At 44.2% G+C, this 21,449-nt stretch overlaps 1 protein-coding gene across 2 annotated transcripts; it reads right to left on the minus strand.

Annotated features, from left to right (window-relative positions):
- Positions 1-6,905: 6,905 nt before the first annotated feature.
- USP48 (ubiquitin specific peptidase 48) lies at positions 6,906-21,418 on the minus strand. 2 transcript variants are annotated; one of them, XM_072155401.1, is made up of 27 exons: positions 21,205-21,418; positions 20,049-20,169; positions 19,677-19,833; positions 19,204-19,331; positions 18,789-18,913; positions 15,846-15,954; positions 15,635-15,768; positions 15,315-15,397; positions 14,874-15,053; positions 14,339-14,464; positions 13,961-14,110; positions 13,189-13,389; positions 12,950-13,064; positions 12,751-12,878; positions 12,596-12,667; positions 10,876-11,000; positions 10,649-10,768; positions 10,484-10,545; positions 10,281-10,391; positions 8,809-8,942; positions 8,519-8,625; positions 8,340-8,444; positions 7,987-8,142; positions 7,790-7,915; positions 7,646-7,694; positions 7,517-7,543; positions 6,906-7,273 (listed from the first exon to the last, which is right to left on the minus strand). In XM_072155401.1, the coding sequence occupies exons 1-27, from the start codon at positions 21,336-21,338 to the stop codon at positions 7,251-7,253; spliced, it is 3,108 nt and encodes a 1,035-aa protein (XP_072011502.1). In that variant the 5' UTR covers positions 21,339-21,418; the 3' UTR covers positions 6,906-7,250. The 2 variants fall into 2 exon arrangements, with proteins under 2 accessions (XP_072011502.1, XP_072011501.1); XM_072155400.1 differs by having other exon boundaries at positions 14,339-14,467; positions 21,205-21,417.
- Positions 21,419-21,449: the final 31 nt, after the last annotated feature.

Here is a 21,449-nt window from a genome sequence, read left to right on the forward strand (position 1 = left end):
AACTATAAATATCACAAAATTATGTTTTTTTGTCAAGGTGACACACCACCCGAGTTATGCTTAGTTTTTTGGCGAATTTTGACACACCAAGCTCAAAAGGTTGCCCATCACTGGTTTAGAACATAATTATACTTTTTGTTACCATGGCCCAAGTGCATAACTTTACATTTATCTACATTAAACCTCATCAACCATTTCTCTGCCCATCCCTCAAGCTTCCACAAATCCCTCTGTAATGCTAAACTATCGACCTCAGTATTTATTACTTTACACAGCTTAGTATCATCTGCAAATATTGAAACTTGACTGTGTAAACCCACTACAAGGTCATTAATAAAAATATTAAAAAGAAGTGGCCCCAATACTGACCCCTGTGGCACTCCACTGGTAACATCAACCCAATCTGAGAATGTGCCATTAATGACCACCCTCTGTTTTCTATCACTAAGCCAATTACTTACCCAAATACACAGATTTTCTCCTATTCCCAGCAGTCTCATTTTATATACCAACCTTTTATGTGGCACGGTGTCAAATGCCTTTGAAAAGTCCAGATATACAACATCCACAGCGTCCCCCAGATCCAGTCTGGAACATACCTCCTCGTAGAAACCAATCAGATTAGTCTGACAGGACCGATCTCTCATAAACCCATGCTGACGCTGGGTTATAAGGTTGTGCACAGTGAGATACTCCAGGATAGCATCTCTAACAAACCCCTCAAATATTTTCCCCACCACAGCAATTAGACTCACGGGTCTGTAGTTTCCAGGATCGCTATTTGATCCTTTTTTGTATATTGGTACCACATTTGCTATGCGCCATTCCTGTGGAACATAACCAGTCCTCAGTGAATCTTCAAATATTAAAAATAAAGGTTTGTCTATCACCGTACATAATTCATGCAGAACCCGGGGGTGTATGCCATCTGGCCCCGGTGATTTATCTATCTTAGTGGTTGCGAGGCGGCGCCGTACCTCTTCCTGGGTTAAACTGTTGACATTATAAAAAGAATTTTCATTATTCCTCATTATGTCTTTCACCAGGGGATTTTCCTGGGTAAAGACAGTTGAGAAGGCGACATTCAGTAGATTGGCCCTTTCCTCATCTCCTTCCACCATGACCCCCATGTTATTTCTAAGGGGACCCACACTCTCTGTTTTTAGTTTCTTATCATTTATATACTTGAAAAATTATTTGGGATTATTTTTGCTCTCCCTGGCAATATTTCTCTCAGTCTCTATTTTTGCGGCCTTTATCTGCTTGTTACAGGATTTATTTTTCTCTATAATCCTGTAATGCCTCATCGCTACCTTCACGTTGTAGCACCTTAAATGCTTTATCTTTCTCGCTTATTGCTTTCCTTACAAGACTAGTTAGCCACATCGGGTTTTTCTTGTTCCTTTTATGTTTTTTCCCATAAGGTATGTGTTTCTCACAGGACTTTTTCAGAATATATGAGAAAAAGTCCCATTTTTTTGGGGGGGGGGGGGGGGGGGCTTTTGTCTTTGAGAACATTATCCCAGTCTATGCCTTTGAGGTCTTCCCTTAGTTGCTGAAAATTTGCCCTCCTGAAGTTTAGTGTTGGTTGCCCCTTCACTAACGCTCTTAGTAAAGCGTAATACAAAATCAATGATATTATGATCACTATTCCCCAGGTTCCCCCCAACCTGTAGTTTTGATACCCTATCAGGTCTGTTGGTAAGGATAAGGTCCAGCAGTGCCCCCCCTCTTGTTGGCTCCAGGACTAGTTGCGACAGGTAATTGTCTTTTGTTGTTGACAAGAACCTGCTGCCTTTGAAGGACCTGCAGGTTTCTGCCCCCCAGTCAATGTCTGGGTAATTGAAGTCCCCCATGATAAGTACTTCACCATGCTTTGAAGCCGCATCCATTTCACTTATCAGCATTTCCTCTGTTGCCTCCATTATATTTGGAGCCTTATAACAAACCCCTAGTAATATTTTATTATTCTTTTTCCCTCCTCTTATCTCCACCCATAGGGACTCCACATTTGCGTTACTGATGTCATCTCGCAGGACGGGCTTGAGGCAAGAATTCACATATAAACAAACCCCTCCCCCTTTTTTATTTATACGATCCTTTCTAAAAAGACTATAACCATCTATAGTAACAGCCCAGTCATAGCTACTGTCCAGCCATGTCTCGCTGATACCCACTATATCATATTTCCGCTCCAACATCAAGAGTTCCAGTTCCTCCATTTTGTTTGTGAGGCTTCTGGCATTTGTGTACATGCACTTTATATGGCTTACCCTGTCCGTATTCCTTTTGTCCTTATTCCCCAATCTCATTCCAGCCCCCCTTCCTCCCCCATGGACTATGACTCTTCCCAGCTCTCTATCTACACTGTATATTTGCCCTGCACAAGTGTAGTTGCCCTCCCCCCAGGTCTCTAGTTTAAACACTCCTCCAACCTTCTAGCCATTTTTTCCCCTAAAACAGCGGCCCCCTCCCCATGGAGGTGCAGCCCATCCCTACTGTAGAGCCTGTAGCCGACAGAAAAGTCAGCCCAGTTCTCCATGAACCCAAAACCCTCCTTCCTACACCAACTTTTGAGCCACTTATTTACCTCCTTGATCTCCCGCTGCCTTTCTGGTGTGGCACGTGGTACAGGCAGTATTTTGGAGAAAATTACCTTTGAGGTCCTTGCCCTGAGCTTATGGCCTAAATCTCTGAAATCATTTTAATGACTTTCCATCTACCTGTTACTTTGTCATTCCTCACCAGCCCCTCCCAGTAATCCGTCAACCCGATCCGCAACATGCCGAACCCGAGCACCCGGCAAACAACACACTGGGGGTCATTTACTAAGGGCCCGATTCGCGTTTTCCCGACGTGTTACCCGAATATTTCCGTTTTGCGCCGATTGTACCTGAATTGCCCCGGGTTTTTGGCGCACGCGATCGGAATTTGGCGCATCGGCGCCGGCATGCGCGCGACGGAAATCGGGGGGCGTGGCCGAACGAAAACCCGACGTATTCGGAAAAACCGCCGCATTTAAAAAAAAAATTGTGTCGCGAAAATTTCACTCACCTTCATCCTGGATAGGCCGGTGTATTTCGAGGCATTCCAGCGGACTTTAGCGCAGCAGCGCCACCTGGTGGACGGCGGAGGAACTGCATTGATGAATCCCGGCCGGACCCGAATCCAGCGCAGAGAACGCGCCGCTGGATCGCGAACGGACCAGGTAAGTAAATGTGCCCCACTGTTCGGTATGCACGGTCTTTGTGACAGATTGCCCTGTGTGTTCCCCTAATAATCGAATCTCCCACTACCAGCACCCGTCTGACCTTGCCTGTGCTCCCATTACCCTTCTTACCGGAGCAGACATTCCCCTGCTAGAGGCCATGTCTTGCTGCAGCATTGCTACCCCAGAGCTGATATCCCCCTCATCCGCCAGCCAAACTTATTGGGGTGCACCAGATCAGGACTAGACTCCCTACAACTCTTCCCTCTACCCCGCCTTCTACATGTTACCCAACTAGCTGCCCCCTCACTCTGCACCTCCATACTTCCCTCCCCACACCCATCTTCCCCAGAGAGTTTGTGCTCCAGGAGTAGCAAACTTCGTTCCATATTATCAATTGCCCGCAGCCTTGAAACTTGCTCATTTAGATCCAGAATCTGGGCCTCCAGGTGAGCACTTTTCACACACCCCACACAGCAGTATTCCCCCTCGAACGGCTGTTCAATGAAAGCATACATGGCACAGGATGTACACCGTGTAGCAATGCCACTTATGGAGTCCATTATTCTAATGGGGATTACAATAGAAATATGCACAGAAAGAAGAATTTACAGTCGAAGTAACACAAAACACAGCAGTTACCTGTTAAAGCCCCTCAAACTTAAGACACTGCACACACTTCGGATCAATGCACACTCGCCACCAAGCTCCCACACTCGCTTTTCTGATGCTTTTTTTAAAGGTTATCTGCCACAAAACTCTGCAGAGCTCACTGCAACAAGATCTGGCTGCAAACCCAGATCTTGTTGCAGTGTTTACAATGCATTTTGTAAATGCAAATATTAACAGTAATGTAATTAGGCAAATCACCTCTCCTCAGCTGTTGTAATGTGTTTTAAACGCAACCAAAGCGCAACGTATGAACGTGCCCCGAGGGTGCAGTCAAACCTTGCAGTTACAACGGCACCACAATCAGATTTTAGGTTGTTTTAGGTGCAGTTTTGTTAAAGGGGTGTTCCCACAAAGGCAGGTTTCTTATATGTGTTCAGGACAACAAAATAACACATTCTCTAATTCACTGTTATTAACAAAAATACAGCATTTCACAGATTTAAGTCCAACCTGTCTCTATCAGTCCTGGTGTACACAATTTCAGTTGCCCCTAGACACGACCCAGTACCTTAGGGTCGGGTTGTGGCCATCTTTTGAACCCTTTTTTGGGCAGTTTTTAAGCAGTCCGTTAAAAACGCATGTGTTTTTGAAAATGCATCAGTTTTTTTCCAATTATCTTAATGAGGAAAATTGGAAAACTGACAAAAATGGTAAAAAAAAACTGATGCGTTTTTGAACAGACTGCTTAAAAACGGCCCAAAAACGGGTTCAAAATGCCACGTGTGCCACCGGCCTTAGATTTTTGTCTGATATTGTGGAGCTGAGTTGTGTCTGTCTCTGCTGTATGGCTGTAGCCATGCCCCCTGCACGGAGCTCAGAGACACTTATTACTTCCTGCCAGCAGATGGTTAGCAGAGAAAGAGGCCACTAACTCCAACCTACAAGGAGATAAGTGATCTGGGGGAAGGGGGAGGCAGGCAAATATCTGTGAGATGTAGCAGAGCTGTGTGTGCAATAGGCATCTTATCTCTCTATGTGTCAGTGTGTTAGTATAATGTCAGTGGCCAGATGAAAGTGCATATAAACCCCGTACCCTGATAATGTAACCACATTGTCACCCTACAGAACTATATGGATAATACTGTAAGGTTTGTACTTAGTGAGGCCCCGCCCACACCCTGGAATTTTGAACTGAGCAGCGTAGGGAATGATAGGAGCTAAAACAGCAATAAAATTGAGTAAATTGTAAAGTAACGGGTTAAAATGATCTTCATTGTGTTAACATCACTAGGGGATTGAGATGTGAGAATTTTCTTTTGTAGGAAAACCCCTTTAAGTTCATGTCTTTCACCTGTTAAATTAACAGGTGAATTTGATTTTGAAGGGGAAACCTGTGCCACAAACGTCTTACACCTGCACCCAAACCCACCTCAAAGCTGATTGCAATGCAGTTGTAACTGCACCCGGTGTCTGTTCTTGCTGCAGCAACAGTAATCAAGAAAAGCATTTTCAATATAGATAAAAATATGATCCTTTTACCATGACTGGCAGAGGGGTCTCCTGTCCAGCGCAGGCAATTCCGCTTTGTTCTAAAGGAAATATACAAACTGAATTAGAAACTAGAGTAGGTATTAGTAGCTTTGTTCTGTGGTCTCTTCTTAATAGGAAGATCCAGAGATGACAATGACTTCATGGTGGACGGATTCCTGTACAAATCCTCTCCTTTCCTGGTTCTTCTCCTCTCCTGTGTCCCTTGCTGGTTGTATGCTGCAGCATCAGGACCCGAAGCAGAACTGCATCAGCAGCAGGAGATAACCCGGGAGCAGTATAGTACAGGCAACAGGCACTTACCACTTTTGGGTACTCTCCTGTGGACACTCTGCTCTGACACATACAACCTACCAATGTCAGGAGTTAGAAGACAGAGGAGCGGCAAAAGAGAACCAGAAAACTGCTCAACTGCATTTACCAATACCTGGTACTCCGGCACCAATGAACATTTCCATCAGTTATGGAAGAGCTCATTGGACTCATGACAGTTTGCAGGGTGTAGACCACAACACATGCCTTGTTCAACCCTAATCCCGACACCTTTTAGTTGAGATGAATGTGGCTGCACTTTATGTACATGCTCAGTAGTGAAGCTCCTCTGCTATAGATTAGAGGAATAAAAAGGTACTGGGAAGGAATGGCCGCATTTATCTCAAGCACTGTGAAAGCGACCAGGAAAACATGACTGGAGTCAGTGATCATTTTCGTGAAGCTGGAGGAGGAGGTCTGGCTTGCCAATTCCACAGCCCTGTTTAATACACATGTATTAATACATATATCATTATTCCATTTATTTAATCCATCACATGATAAAACAACTCTGTTGAATATGTACTCTTCATGCCTATTTCAGCAATAACTAGGTCATCCAAGCCGCAGGTACTGGAAACAAGGCAATCACCATCATATTTAGTCACTTGTGGACATGATCTGGATCTGCTATGCTGAGGAGCTCCAGCAAGTTCTACCACTTGCCTCGTAGCATTCACATAGCACACCATATTGGGTCGAAAAGCAAGATATTATATAAACTTTTTCCGTTTGGGTACCCAACCTGGTTTAGCATTATGTCCAGTTTTAAGACTATAAATTCCAAAGGCGCTGAACATATTACAGAGCTTGGGTCTCATGGTCTCGAATTCAGACAGTATGGAATTTGCCATGAACGCCATGGGAAGCACATGGAAAGCTTGTGTTCCTACGGGTTCATATACTGCGCTGTGGTTTCTTGTATGTAGTCTTTTTCTGTACAAGTCTGAGCAGTCTTTTAAATTGATGAGATTAGATTAAAAATAAAATCTGAGATTGAAACAAAAATTAAATAAAAAACAATTCAGAAAAACACATCCTGTGCGAGATGCTTTATTATCCACACTCATGGAAATTTCCTTCCACAATGATCACATCATTTGCACACATACTCTCCTTACATCTGCTCACCATGTTACATCCTCCGGGCACTGGTCTCCTCCTGTGGACCCTCCATCCTCACATTCAATGCCCTCCCCCCATATAACGACACAGAAGCCGTGGATCATTATCAGAACAGTCGGCTTTTTAATGTGTGTGACAAGCAGGCCGGAAAGGAAACCCACAATCAGATTTTTTTTTTTTCCACAAGACAGAAGCCGATGCTGGGAGCCGTCACAGACTGTAGGAATCCCAGTGTAAACAAGTTATATTATATTATAGATATACGGCGTCATCTGTATTTACATATAAAAAGTAGAGTTTGTCCTTCTACCGCTGCAGTCCTTCAGTGCAATCTATGTTCATGTAAGGCAATGCTCGGGAGGTGGAGGCATTGGGACGCCTCCTGGAAGAGTCACAATCTGCTTCTGCTGTGCACATAGGATAACCTTCTGGATGAGGCTCGATGCTAATGTCCCAGCAGACCCGTTCCTGCAATAAAAGGAGAAAATTCAGACAATGCTTGAAGGTGGCCAAACATCTCCATAACCCTAATTCAGTATGGACAGACAACAGCCAGGCTGCACGCTGAAATAATCATGCGGTCATTGGAAATATTGACTACCTTTCAATAGCAATACAAATAAAGCAACTAAAGATCTGGCACACGAAAACAATGACCCGAAACAGATCAAAGGTCACCACATAACTGGTTTCTCCCACCATTGCACTTACCTTTAAATCCTTCCTCTGGCATACAAACTGTATGAGAGAGAAAAGCAGATTTCATTACATGAGATGACAAGTTGCCCGTATTACAGGTAGTAAATGCGAGATGTATGTATGTATTCCCCAGCCCCTCACCTTGCATCACATCATCCATGGCTGCATAATCTGCTATGGGCTCATCCGCCTGTGAGGGAAAACCAGTTCTATAAATTACATACTGCTCAGTACTCCTCCCCCCACACACAGACTATAACAACAAGCAGGAAGGCCGTCAGTTACCTTTAGTAAAATTACAGATTCTGGGACGATTCCCAGCGATCCCAGTGTGGCACAGTCATCATTCAAAACCTTCCCATCAATAGACAAGTTCTGATCGAATGGAGCGACAGAGAAGGCGTGCATGATCTAAAAACAGAATGAATGTCAACGACTGCAGTGAGGATTAGGCAAAAAGCTTCATAAGGGGCCCGACTCACCTGGATCTTCAGGTCCTTCAATGTCTGGTTGGCAGAAACCAGTAATGCCTTCTCTCCACGTACTTTCCTGTGCCGTGTACTTCTTCGGATCCCCTGCTTCTGATAGGAAACCTGCCCTTGGATGGAAACCTTCTGCCTTTTAGGAGCTCCGTTAGCCTGGATGTGCAAGAAAAAGATCATATATAGTATAAACCACCTGCTCCACGATACACTAGTTTTGCCAAATGGGATGGTTTTTCCCATATTGCTATGAGAGATTTTTTAAATGAGTAATAATCTAGTCAGACATATATCCTACTTGCAGATCAAGTCACCCATGACGGGAAAATATGGCAATTTTTAGACATTTGTACCTGACTGAAGTCTGGATCATTCTCTCCTTCAGGCCGTGGTTCCTCTTTCTCATCTTCTGGGTCTGAACTACTGACGTTTAGCTCTGGCGCCGCTTCTTTCATAACCTGTAAAGTGTGCAGCCAGTCAGCCACAGTTTCTCATATTACAAATAGTAGTCGCCCACTGGGTGACAACTCACCTTCTTATTATCAACCACTTTGTGTACATAGATGGTGGCCTGCGCATATTCTCTCAAGTCTCTCTCCTGCTGGCACAACAGTCCCTCCCGGCACTCTGGACAAAGCTCTGATACAAAAAAGGGTGCAAAAGATAAATTATAGTTGACAGAACCTTTGATTCAATCATTGATTGTATATCGGCTGTGCATGGTATTGCAGCTTAGCCACATTCACTTGAATGGGACTTTGTTGCAAACAGGCCATGTGACCAATGGATATTACATCGCAGTGGAATGAGTGGAGAACATACCAGGTTCAGATGTGTAGAGTGTGGCTACATTGGTATCTTCCGATGTCACTGTCCTCCTGGTGATTTTTATGGCGTGGTCAACAATGAACAGTTTCTGAATAACATCCCATTCAGAAGGCCAAAGCAGAGCTATACTGTGCACAAACAAGTCACAACTAGTTACTAAGCAGACAAACAACAATCTAAATGTCTGTGCTGATCACTTTACCAAAAGAGATCATACAGTATAGAATGTACTGTGTCCTTGGACACCTGTATTATACTCCAGAGCTGCACTCACTATTCTGCTGCTGGTGCAGTCACTGTGTACATACATGACATTACTTATCCTGTACTGATCCTGAGTTACATCCTGTATTATACCCCAGAGCTGCACTCACTATTCTGCTGCTGGTGCAGTCACTGTGTACATACATGACATTACTGATCCGGAGTTACATCCTGTATTATACTCCAGAGCTGCACTGGAGTATAATACAGGATGTAACTCAGGATCAGTACAGGATAAGTAATGTCATGTATGTACACAGTGACTGCACCAGCAGCAGAATAGTGAGTGCAGCTCTGGAGTATAATACAGGATGTAACTCAGGATCAGTACAGGATAAGTAATGTCATGTATGTACACAGTGACTGCACCAGCAGCAGAATGGTGCAGTCACTGTGTACATACATGACATTACTTATCCTGTACTGATCCTGAGTTACATCCTGTATTATACTCCTATATATACACACATTATTTCACTTTAGTTGTAATTATTAAGATTCAATGCAATCTCACAGCATCCCCTGCTAAATCAGTATCTGCATTCAGAGGGTTTACGTTGGGCAACTAGGCGCTAGTGGAGACCACCGTCCCACAACATGTTATAACATGGGGTCTGAATCATTATCTAACCCCTGTTAATTTGATCCTCTGATGAATGGCCCGATATTCTTGGACAAGGAAACGTGTCAGGATTTTGTGTGGGGCATAACAGGGTCACTTAGTTGGACTACTCTTGTTAGGGCGACACAGATTTAGGGTACTATAGGTGCATTGCAGATAATTCCTTTATATAGCGCACACAGATTATGCAGCGCTGCACAGAGCTTGTCAAACACGTCCCTGTACCCTACGGTAGCTTATTTCTGGTCTGTACACTTAAATAGTCATTCTGGATACACCCGACCCGCCCGTTACGTGTCTACAGATTGGTAAAACCGTTCTATTTATTCTCTTTTTTGTATGAGAACCTAGATTGTGACCATGGTCTCTGTTTGTAGTTGTAGTTTATAAAAGTTAGGTTTTATTTAATAGCATTTCACTCTGTGTATTGGTTATGTAGCTTATTGGAGAAATTAGCAAGGCTGTTGATGCAGATGTATTCCCCTCCACCAGAGGAGTGAGCGTTACCAAAGCAGCTTTAAATTACGGTTTTCTAAAATCAGTATCTGCATCAACCTTCCACTGTACGAGAAATACTCACAGCTTAGAGTCTTCCTTGGTCATTGTAGAGAAAGAAAACATGAGCCCCCCATGTGGGCAGATAAGATGGCTATTCCCCAAGGACTGTACTGGGCCGCACTTGGTAGGTCTCCTGGGCAAAACAAAGACACACAACAGTAAGGAATCCTAAAGCATGAAATCGGAAAAATGCCTGTACAGGAATCAGATAAGAGGTCATGTTACCTAATAAATTTTCTCCACTCCTCCACAAAGAACTGAGACACAATGTACAATTCGGACGTCTCCTGCCGAGCAAAAAGAAATGTGTGAGGACACAGTGCACAGGAATGATCTGGATGGACATACAACAGAGAGTGCACAGCAGTGTTAGGAATGTAAAGGAAGTACCTGCGGCCAACTGGACCCTGGACGATTCTTGTCCTGGAAGAGGTTGGGAAGAGCCAGCTTCTGATCATTAGCCATTTTCTTATGCAAAGCATCATTTCTTTCTCCTTCTCTTTCCAGAATCTAAAGCAAATAATTAATACTTAATGAATAAAACCGCAAGACATAATTGTCCCCAAATCACACAGCAAATGGGTATATTCTGGTGAGCAGGCAAATTATCCTAGTACCTGGCACTGACAACATGGCTCCTGGTTGTGTCTGAACTCAGGTGCTGTAGGGAAATACTCCTTCAGCTTGAACCACGTGGAGTCAGATATCAGCCTCCTCTCGCTTTCGGATGTGCACAGGCAGCCTGATGGAAAAAAAAAAAGAGGATGTATGGGAAAGGGAGAGCACGCCAGCCCATCACCATACCCCAATGCTGGGACACTGGGAGGCCAAGAGCGGCAGAATATACACGTTTATTAATTTTTTTAAAAGCCCTCTCTAGCTTGGCACCTATATTTTTATTAGTCGGACAACCCCTTAAGGACCAGATTTTTCCCAATGCGTCTCTATGTGATAATAACTTTGTGCATCCAGTATGGCCAGTGTTGTGGTGAGACGTCATCTCATGAGGGAATGTAATTTCTATGGTATGGTTACATCACTGGGAGCAAAGCATGAGAGGGAGGAGCTGATACTGAGAACTGAAGGATCATGGGACTTGCAGTTTCTAGTGGCAGCCACCTTGGAGATACCTCTGCCTTCTTTAGAAAACCCATAACTTTTTGAGAATCATAAAAAAAAATTATTTAAGTGCCATTTTGTGATTAATGACAGTTTTGTTATGTTATATTCACTTATTTATAGTATTATGGGATTTTGTAGCAGATATCATATTCCCAGAATACCCCCTTAACATATCAAGATAATTTGGATGTCTTTTACATTTGTGTAAAAATGGAAAGTTTGCAAAATTTTGAAAAATGACTTCTTAACTAACATTTCCAAAATGTCTGCTTTATGATACTGTGGTTTCTTATGCACCCTCATTTTTATAGGATGTTCTAGGGTTTACAATTTTGGTTGCCATTTTTTCACAGTTTTCAGAAAATGGGCAAAACCTATATTTAAAGGCAATTTCTCCTGAGTGTATATCCCAGGCAAAATACAAAAATTCGTGGAGTGGAACTGTGGTAATCAGGATTATAATCCTAGTTGGTTGCAGGCTTCATGGGATGCGACTCTAGGTCCCAGTAATTAAGAATCCAAGATAAGGAAGCAGCACTCCGTAGTAAACAGTGATGTTTATTTCACCAGTGGAAACAATACAACGTTTCAGCTCTCTCTATGTAGTCATTTTCAAGTATGAAAATGGCTACATAGAGATAGCTGAAACGTTGCATTGTTTCCACTGGTGAAATAAACATCACTGTTTACTACGGAGTGCTGCTTCCTTATCTTGGATTCTTGAGTGTACATCTCATATGCGGTTGTAAACTCTGCAGGGGCACACGACAGGGTATTGAAGTGAAGGAGAACCATTTAGAGCAGATTTGCATTGTCAAATTGTACAGGCCGTCTTTCTTGGGCTTAATTTTTTTGCATGATGAAATCCACTACATCATTTTAGGGTATCTATAGGCAATTGATAAGATTTCATTACTTTTCTAGCCAGAGGAAATAAATTAGGCGAGACCTAATTTATATTGCTTTTATTTTTACCAAATTTTTTACTTAAATTAGAAAAAAAAAAATTGAGAATATTGGGTTTGATTTGTCAGCTCCATCCTTTCAGAGACATACGGTTTACAAAGCTATTTAATGATTTATTTATTTTTGCTACAGACGCAAAGATAACAAATGTGAGTGTGTGCGTGCGTGTACGTGTTAGGAAGGGTTTGTGTAATTGACATTAATGGAAGTGAATACAGAATTTGATGCAATGAGCATGCGTGTTCTTACCATGCTGGCAGACTATATCTTCATTAAAACCAGTCTCTGTGTCCTCTTCTCTCTTCTCCTCCAGCAACTCTTCTGTATGGAAGAGACAAACACTGAAATACCCTCCCTTCTGGACCTGTTCAGTAACCTACTCTACTGGATGAAGAAAGGTTTACCTTTTTGGGGGGTGCTGCCATTTATCTTAACATCTCCCTGCTCAAACTCATCCTCTTGGCCAAGTTGCTCGGTAGCCAACTGTCTCCATCGTCGTAATGATGCCTTTCCAATCCAAAATCCTTCACCGCTGTGGAATGAAGTGGAAGTGGTGAGAAGCAATACTATATACAACAGTCAGATATCTCCCTGCACACTCACCTGGTCACTGTAACTTTCACCATGTTCGCTATGGTTTTGTGGTCTTCATTCAGCTGGTTCTTCAGCCGCAAGACTCTGCACCTCTCTACGACACAGTCTTTACAAAGAGATTCAGCTGTGGGGTAAGAGGCACATAATGAAGTGCTAAAGTACCCTGGCAAGTACAACTCAGTGTCCTCAAAGACACTTTGCCCAATGTGTTGCATGGCCTGTACATTGTTTTTTTTTCAGCTGCTCACCTTTTAGACGTGGCCCGCCATCATATCTTTGAAAGAAGACTTCAGCCGCATACTCAGAGATTCTTTTCATGGAAGATATTTTATCTGGATGCAGCTTCCCGTGAGTACACAGGTATTTTGAATTGTCGATGGGCTTGGATGGGGTGGATTCATCCAGCCATTTCTGGAGCCAATCAAGAGGAATAAACTCGTACGCATTATCTATGGAGAAACGGAACACAATAGCGTAAAATGTAACAAACGCAGTCACCGGAAAATACTTTTATGGCAGACCTACAGAAGTAAAGAAACCGTTATCAAGGGAGAACCTAAGCATACAAAATTATATATACACACACACAATGAGTTACAAAAGGCATGCAGACCAGATAATGAGAACTCATAATTACAGTAACACCATTAAAATAGATCAGAAAAAAAAATGAGAAAACAAATTAATAGGACTCTAAATAGCACAGGGACACTGCCCAGGACTGATATCGGGAGGGTAAAGGTTGTCCTTGTGATGTCAAACAACCCCACTATGCAAGAGTTTTCGCTTTGTGCATGCACAAGATGACACAAAGACTTTTCATGGCCAACATAACTGCATGGACCCGCCTTATTCATACACATATCAATAAGATGCTTAATGTTGCAATTCCAAAAAAACAAACCCAGAGACTCCCTTGCCTTGACACAGTAGGTAAAAATAACGTGGCAGGCCTTAACAAGGGAGCATGAGCAAATTTACATTACACAATGTATGCAAGTAATAAAATATCTTACAGACCAGCTCCTGCAGGTAACCTCTGGTACAGCTCCTTCACCTCTTCATGTTTGGCTTTGCCTTTATCCACACTCTCCTTCCGCATCTCTGACATTTCTACGCACCACTCCTCAAACTTGCAGTTGTCCAGCTCCACCAATTTCTGGAGGAAAACTGCAAAAATCGGGGAAAGACATGATTGATTGTAGTGTAAAAACAAATCTAACCCAAGGTCAGGGCAGACATCTCTCTCTGCGTGTCAGCCGGTTTGCTTGGTCCACACTGACCAATGGGGCAGATTCCAACATTGATGAAACTTTTCTGTACCTTTCTGCACAGAGCTCTTACCATCTTAGGGCTTTATTGCTGGCCAATGCATTATGATCTAATCAAACAACTCACCTGGAACCTCAAAATCCACTTCTGGTACCTCCTCTGCCTTCAGCCTATAAACCAACATGTAGGCATTGCGAGAGCAGTGGATGCCCTTTCCACACTTGGGTTTACGTGTTGTGGATTTAGATGGCTCTGCTGACAAAGGAAGCATACAAACAAAAATCCTTGATTATATATCCGTCCAATAGCTTAATATCAGCCATATACATTAAAGAGAAAAAGGCATAAACTATATCCCAGCCTACAGAAAAGATAACTCAATAATCACTTACTGTACATCTCCAGGTACAAGAGGCAACAAAACCAATGAAAAATATCCGAAGAGTGCACCGATTTTATGGAAGGCAAGTGGGAGGAGCAGCATAGAGTATTTCAGGACCAACATATTACTGGGATGATGCTGTGTATAATACATCATTCTACAGTAACATGTATATACTCTGCCTATGAATCTTTGACAGCCAAACACACACTGTAGCAACAAACATGACAAATCTGCCATATTAAGAGGTAAAAGTCACTCACAACGTAAAAGCTTTACCTAGATCTTCCTCAATTCCCAGTTGCAGCTTCTTTCCTTCCATCTTCTCTATTTCTTCATCATTGAACTTGTACCACTCTGAGTTCTGGGGGTCCTTCACGTGGGCAATGTAATGTCCAGAGTAAGCGCTCACCCCTCTGTGGATGAGGACGGCACTCAGCTCGTACACATATTTTGTATCTAGGAAAAAAGACAGGATGAGTTCAACATAAGAAACGCCATTTTTGTGCCCAGCGACTCCAGCATTGGAGCATTACATAGGCTGTCCGCTACTATTAGCATAGGATAAATAATGTGTGTTCACAGTGAAGAACCTTCTACAGTCATAATGAGCAAGTTACAATGACACATTGAATATAATTGGGGCCATGATATGGAGAAGAGATAGTAGGATTTGGGACATAAACCTCAATTATGCAATGGAAGAGAAGAGAACTGCACCTGTCTGGTCCAGAAAAGGTTCCATTTCCAGGGTTTCACCAAAGCCAATGTATGTGTTCAGCTTCTTCTTGTGGCCGGTTTGCCTGTAGAGAGTAACATTATCACCAAAACTGAGCACAGCAAGGAACAGTTCACAACAGTTATTACACGTTTTTGTATCAGCTATTGAGAGCCAAAACCAAGCGTATTGAATACAAATGATCAGTGCAAAGCTTTCCACTATGTCTGATCTCGGAAGTCTTTAGTTTTGATTTGGCTAACAATAACTGATAGAAAAAAAAAACTGTTTAAGTGATGTTACAGAACCACAATAAACGTACCTATCGAAGACAAAACGCATGAGCTGCAAGTTGAGTGTGGGTGGCAGCTTTAACAGGCGGATCTTGCGGGTGGCATTCTGCTTACTCTGACAGTTCTCACAGAAGTATCGGTTGTCTCCCTCCAACTTCTCCTCCTGTGAAGTGAAACACTAGTGGTAAGACACAGTAGGGCTATGCAGGAGCCCAGAAATCTGCACCAAAGACTTGCTACCTTTAAGAACTCTGTGATACAGTCCGTCAGCTGCTTGTGGCCTTGGATATTCAACTCCAGTTCATAAAACTTCGATACTAGCTTAGATTCCCGGCCGCAGCGGTTGCATCTACACAGAAGAGAGATCAAGTCAAAGATGCCATAGTAGAATAAAATATACAAACACTATGGGCCACATTTATCACTTGTTTTTTCTGTTGTTTTTGCGCCTTTTCGTTTAGGCGCACCGTTTTTGCGCCATTTTTGCAATTAAACGTCAAATTAGCCGAGCAGCTAAAATAACCAACTTTCCCTCATCTATCGTTCAATTCCAGATGTTTTGCTGCGCCTAATGATATTAATCACGTGCGACTTTTGCATTTAGGCGCAAAAACGGGCGCAAAAACACTCCAGCCCGAAGGTGGCGTTATCTGAGAAGAAAGCACTGAGCCCCTTTGCAGAAGAGCTCATTTCTAGCAGCAAAGCTCAGCCAGACACTGGAACATATAATAGATACATTAGATACACTGCAGACAGGAGCTGCAGACTATTTACAGTTCATCACCTTCTATTTACAAAATATTCTGCAAAACGCTGAGCTCACAGCAAGAGCAAGAGAACTTTGCACAAGTTTGCAGAATGTTGCAGATACTACAAACAAGTGTCCCCCATGTAATTCTGCACAGTGTCTGAGGGGGATATTGTGCAGAATTACAGGGGTGCAGCAGGAGACCAGCACTGGGGGATCCCCTCTAGGAGAAGCCACTGCTGAGGAGGTGACTGGGTGCCACACACCTGGGTGCTGCTGTGAGTGTTATCTTCATTCTGGGCTGTGGGAGAAGCAGAGAGGAGCTTGTAGCAGGGTCACATGTAAGTGCCCGAATCTAACATTGCGCCTAAACTGTGTTAAAGTAAAGTGATTAATAAGAGGCAGAAAATATACTTATCACAGATGGTTGTAGCTTGTGATAATTCTGGCAAAACAGTGCGCCCGAATTTAGGCGCAACTACTACACTTAGGCGCACAAAAGTGATAAATGTGGCCCCATGGATGTTATTCAGGCTCCTTATAACACAGAATTTATTATGATCACCATCTGTCATAGCAGGGTGAAGCTGAAGGGTCGTCTATTCATTCAATAGTTCTCCTAGATGTTAAAGTTTCAGATTTGTACCTATTAGCTTTGCTCACCCCTCCCCTCTCCCATCTCCATAACGAGGAATTGCTCCGTGGCGCAAACATAGGAGAAGATAGACCCCCGCGTTTTCCTGTCCACAGTACAGGGGCACGCGTGTGTGCACACTGTACCACGGTTGGGCGCCATAGCCGCCACGTAGGTACATCTCCATAATGGTAGTTTGAAAGGGGCCTTATAGTCACACTATTAGAAGCTAAAAATGCATCTCCTACCGACACAAAATTTGTGTGATATACATGGGTCAGGAAAGCGACAACGGGCTCAGTTTGACGGAACATGGAGCTGTGAACACTCCTTGGGAACAGAACAGGAAGGAGGTATCCAGGGAACAGAGAATGAAGCAATGCAAGTTCACACAGCTGGAAATCACATGAGAAGATTTACTGGAGGAATGAGACCTAGGAGCAGAGGAAAATTCAACCCCTTCCCAGGACTCAGCATGTGCACTGCATGGGAGTAAAGGGTCAATGTACCAGCTCAGACCAAAGCACAAGAGCTGCTTGGATGCTAAAGGTGTATTAAAAAAAAAAAAAAAAAAAAAAAAAAAAAAACACAAGCAGCTACAATACCTGTATAGGGCAAGCTCCAACAAATAGGAGTTTTAACTTTACTGCATTACAACAGCTGAGACTACCACTTGGCTGTTATCCTATGAAGTGCCCCTCAGGTGTGGTCACTGCTGGAGCCAATCGCTAGCCTCAGTGGTGACCTCTTATGGGCCTGTATGTTGCATCATGGTTTATTGCGGTGGAACCAAAAACTTTAACTTCCCCTAAACTAACGTTTTGCAGCCCTTTAGGGGGCAGTTTTTTGAGAGAAAATAATCAATTTTCCTTCTAGCCGGAGCTCCAGAGTTCTTCTAATTCTTCTCCTATAGTGTTAGATGTCCATTCAATGAAATCCAGCATTAGCAATGACCGATCCTTCTGATGAAACTATGCCTCAGTTCAGACCAGCACCACCGCGTTTGTTCCCCTTTCGTCTCTTAATTATTGCTGCGAGGAACATACAGGCAAATGGTGTAGTGTGTTTCAACAGGTTAAGAATTTATTAAAAAACATACTGACAAACATAAGTAAAACTGCGCATCAAAATTAATAGCGGGACACTAGGCAGCTTGGTTGATCTAGCGTCCCGCTATTAATTAATGTTTTTTAATAAATTCTTAACCTGTTGAAACACACTACACCATTTGCCTGTATGTTCCTCGCAGCAAGAATAAAGAGACGAAAGGGGAACAAACGCGGTGGTGCTGGTCTGAACTGAGGCATAGTTTCATCAGAAGGATCTGTCATTGCTAATGCTGGATTTCATTGAATGGACATCAACACTATAGGAGAAGAATTAGAAGAACTCTGGAGCTCCGGCTAGAAGGAAAATTGATTATTTTCTCTCAAAATAACTGCTTTATCATTGAGACTTTGTGGACCGGTCTTGTTCCGTGAGTAGCTCCATAGGGACGAATTGTGCACCGCAACAACAATTGTTTTTCTGAACTAAGGGTCCTTTAGGGGGCACTTTCTGCATTGAAATCAACAGACGCGGTGGCTGCACTTGTCCATGCGATGTAAAAACACTGCTAAAAATGTTATCATATAAGCAACAAAGTAAATACAGATAAAGACAATAAATTCTAGTTTTTTGGAGACGTTGAACCCCAGCACTGATCTAGAGGTTCACTGCCATAGTAGCTCTATGTAGATATAACACCAAAAGGTGCAGACTCCCACACATAATGACCACAGCTGAAGACGCTGGCACTCACACAGTGACGTAGGCATACTGGCCACAGAATTGGTTCTGGATGATGTCCCGCACATATGGATCCTTCTGACTGGATAGCTTATCTTCCAACAGAGTCATGAACAGCTTAGAGAATTCCTGGGCATCCTACAAGAAGCAGAGAGGTAAGATGTCGGCGGCTGCTGACTCACAGGTAGAGGGTAACACTCCAATTATCCATTAAATAGCTGGATAATGGGTGAAGGGTTGGCGATTGAAAGGCTCCCCTGAGTTTGGATATAAATTCTTGTTTACACAGAGACTACTATTAACAATGTGAATTTTTCACGTAAGAATTCCATAGAGGAAATATCAATTTTCCACACCCATCACCTGTTTCAGTGACATACAGTTCCAAAGGAGACTCAATTACAACATAACCTAGAACATTTTCTTACCTGCTGCTGCCCTGTGTCCAACCCCAGTGCTCGGATAAACCCTGAAGGATCGATGTATCGCCTGTTGCTGTTCTGAAGCAGTGCAAACAGGTATTGCAGGTGTTCACAGATGGTCTGTGGCTCGTACTCTAGGAGGTAAACGTAGGACACCATCAACTCTCCTCCCCCATATTACAAAGGAGAACAACATCCCTTGTGACCGTCTTAAATTAGATACATAGAAGCACAGCTGTAGCCAGTCACTGCCCATCAGGGTGAAAACAAGCCATCTATTACTCAGGCGCATGCACAATAAAATCCCAAAGCGGCAGTGACATGGTCCTAAGCAGTGTGTGTTATCAGAGTATAGAATCCCAGAATACAGGGGTCTGCAAAGGCTGCTGCAATAAACATATGGACAGGACATGATTTGCTCCACTTTATTTTCATCTCAGACCCCACCATATCAGTGCCCCATGAGAGATGACACAAACCTTTGTCTTCTTGTATGCACTCCTCTGCCTTCACTATACTCAAAGGGTTCTCATACAAGTAGAGGGCTCGCCGCAACTCCATGTTCAGGAACCAGACCTGCACAAACGTGTTCACGTAACATGTAGCCCCCAAATTGGTCAACCCAACAAATGTGTTCTATGAAGAAAGAGGAGATTCAATATGAAGGTGGGGAGCAACACACGGCAACAAGAACACACAATGAACGGAGAGGAGTACGCGGCACAACAATAAGACACTGGAAAGAAAATGGCAAGTTGTAACTCTAGAAAGAGATGGGACATGTAGTGAAAGCATGGACACTGGAGAGGGACACCAGAAAAGAGGCCAGCGATGAGAATGATCTGACAAACCTTTTTCCGTCGCTCACAGTTGGGATCATCAATATTGTGGAAGCTGTTCTCATCAATCTCACCCAGCCAGATGTGTTCACCAACACCAACCAAGCAGTTAGGATTTCCTTTACAGTTCCTCCTGAAAACAAAAAATTTGATAGAAAATGGGATAGATTTAGAGACTTGTTCAGGCAAGAAGTTTTTCCTACTGGATAGGAAATATGTTGCTGATTGGTGGCCATTCCAGTGGTGGAAACCCCATAGAACAAGAAACTGGCGTTTACCGTACAACAGCCCCCGTTTTCTTGTGATCCCACTGATCAGCAAGTTATTGCCTACAAACTTCTTGTGACAAAAACACCCCTTTAAAATAGCTTGCCGTAATGCAAAGTGATCCATGATGCCTGGAAGGAGACAATCTGTAAACTTCAGTAAACTCTGTTGCCAGGAGGACCAGCGGCGGGCTATGGGCCTGCGGCGAGGCGCCGCGGGGGTCAGTTACAGGCTGCGAGCATGCAGCGCGGGGGTCAGTTACAGGCTGCGAGCATGCAGCGCGGGGGTCAGTTACAGGCTGCGAGCATGCAGCGCGGGGGTCAGTTACAGGCTGCGAGCATGCAGCGCGGGGGTCAGTTACAGGCTGCGAGCATGCAGCGCGGGGGTCAGTTACAGGCTGCGAGCATGCAGCGCGGGGGTCAGTTACAGGCTGCGAGCATGCAGCGCGGGGGTCAGTTACAGGCTGCGAGCATGCAGCGCGGGGGTCAGTTACAGGCTGCGAGCATGCAGCGCGGGGGTCAGTTACAGGCTGCGAGCATGCAGCGCGGGGGTCAGTTACAGGCTGCGAGCATGCAGCGCGGGGGTCAGTTACAGGCTGCGAGCATGCAGCGCGGGGGTCAGTTACAGGCTGCGAGCATGCAGCGCGGGGGTCAGTTACAGGCTGCGAGCATGCAGCGCGGGGGTCAGTTACAGGCTGCGAGCATGCAGCGCGGGGGTCAGTTACAGGCTGCGAGCATGCAGCCTCACAGTTATGAATCTCATATATGGGTCACACGTGACAGATGTTCAATGCAGTGAGGGTCCGGTCATGCAGTGGGCTCAAAGTGACAGGACATATGCGTCGCCCGGCCGTCCAGTGCTCAGGGAGCCGCCAGCAGTTATCTGGCAGCGGGTCAGTTACCTGCACAGTCCCCGGACGCAGGGCTCCAGCCGGACGCGGTAAGCCGTCTCTATGTGCTCCAGGGTGACCTCCTCCGGGCGGACGCTCGCGGCCCAGCGCCAGGCCGCCTTCTCCAGCTGCAGCCGCGGAGCCATAGTGCCGGCGCCACACACAGGGAATCGCTGGGCCGCAGCACTAACAACAGACGCAAATGTCAGGACGTGAGGGGAACGTAATGACGCCGGCGCGAAGCGTCCAATCCCTTG

This window comes from Engystomops pustulosus, chromosome 6, assembly GCF_040894005.1.
Source record: "Engystomops pustulosus chromosome 6, aEngPut4.maternal, whole genome shotgun sequence".
NCBI classification, from domain to species: Eukaryota; Metazoa; Chordata; class Amphibia; order Anura; family Leptodactylidae; genus Engystomops; species Engystomops pustulosus.

What these genes read in the sequence shown, in the direction of transcription:
- USP48 (XM_072155400.1), bottom strand. Translation starts at nt 21,338, where the DNA reads ATGGCTCCGCGGCTGCAGCTGGAGAAGGCGGCCTGGCGCTGGGCCGCG. An exon ending in TGGACACAGGGCAGCAGCAG is followed by an intron (nt 18,914 to 19,203) that starts GTAAGAAAATGT and finishes TGCTTCTTGTAG; the next exon opens with GATGCCCAGGAATTCTCTAA. An exon ending in CAGTATGCCTACGTCACTGT is followed by an intron (nt 15,955 to 18,788) that starts GTGAGTGCCAGC and finishes TCTTCTGTGTAG; the next exon opens with ATGCAACCGCTGCGGCCGGG.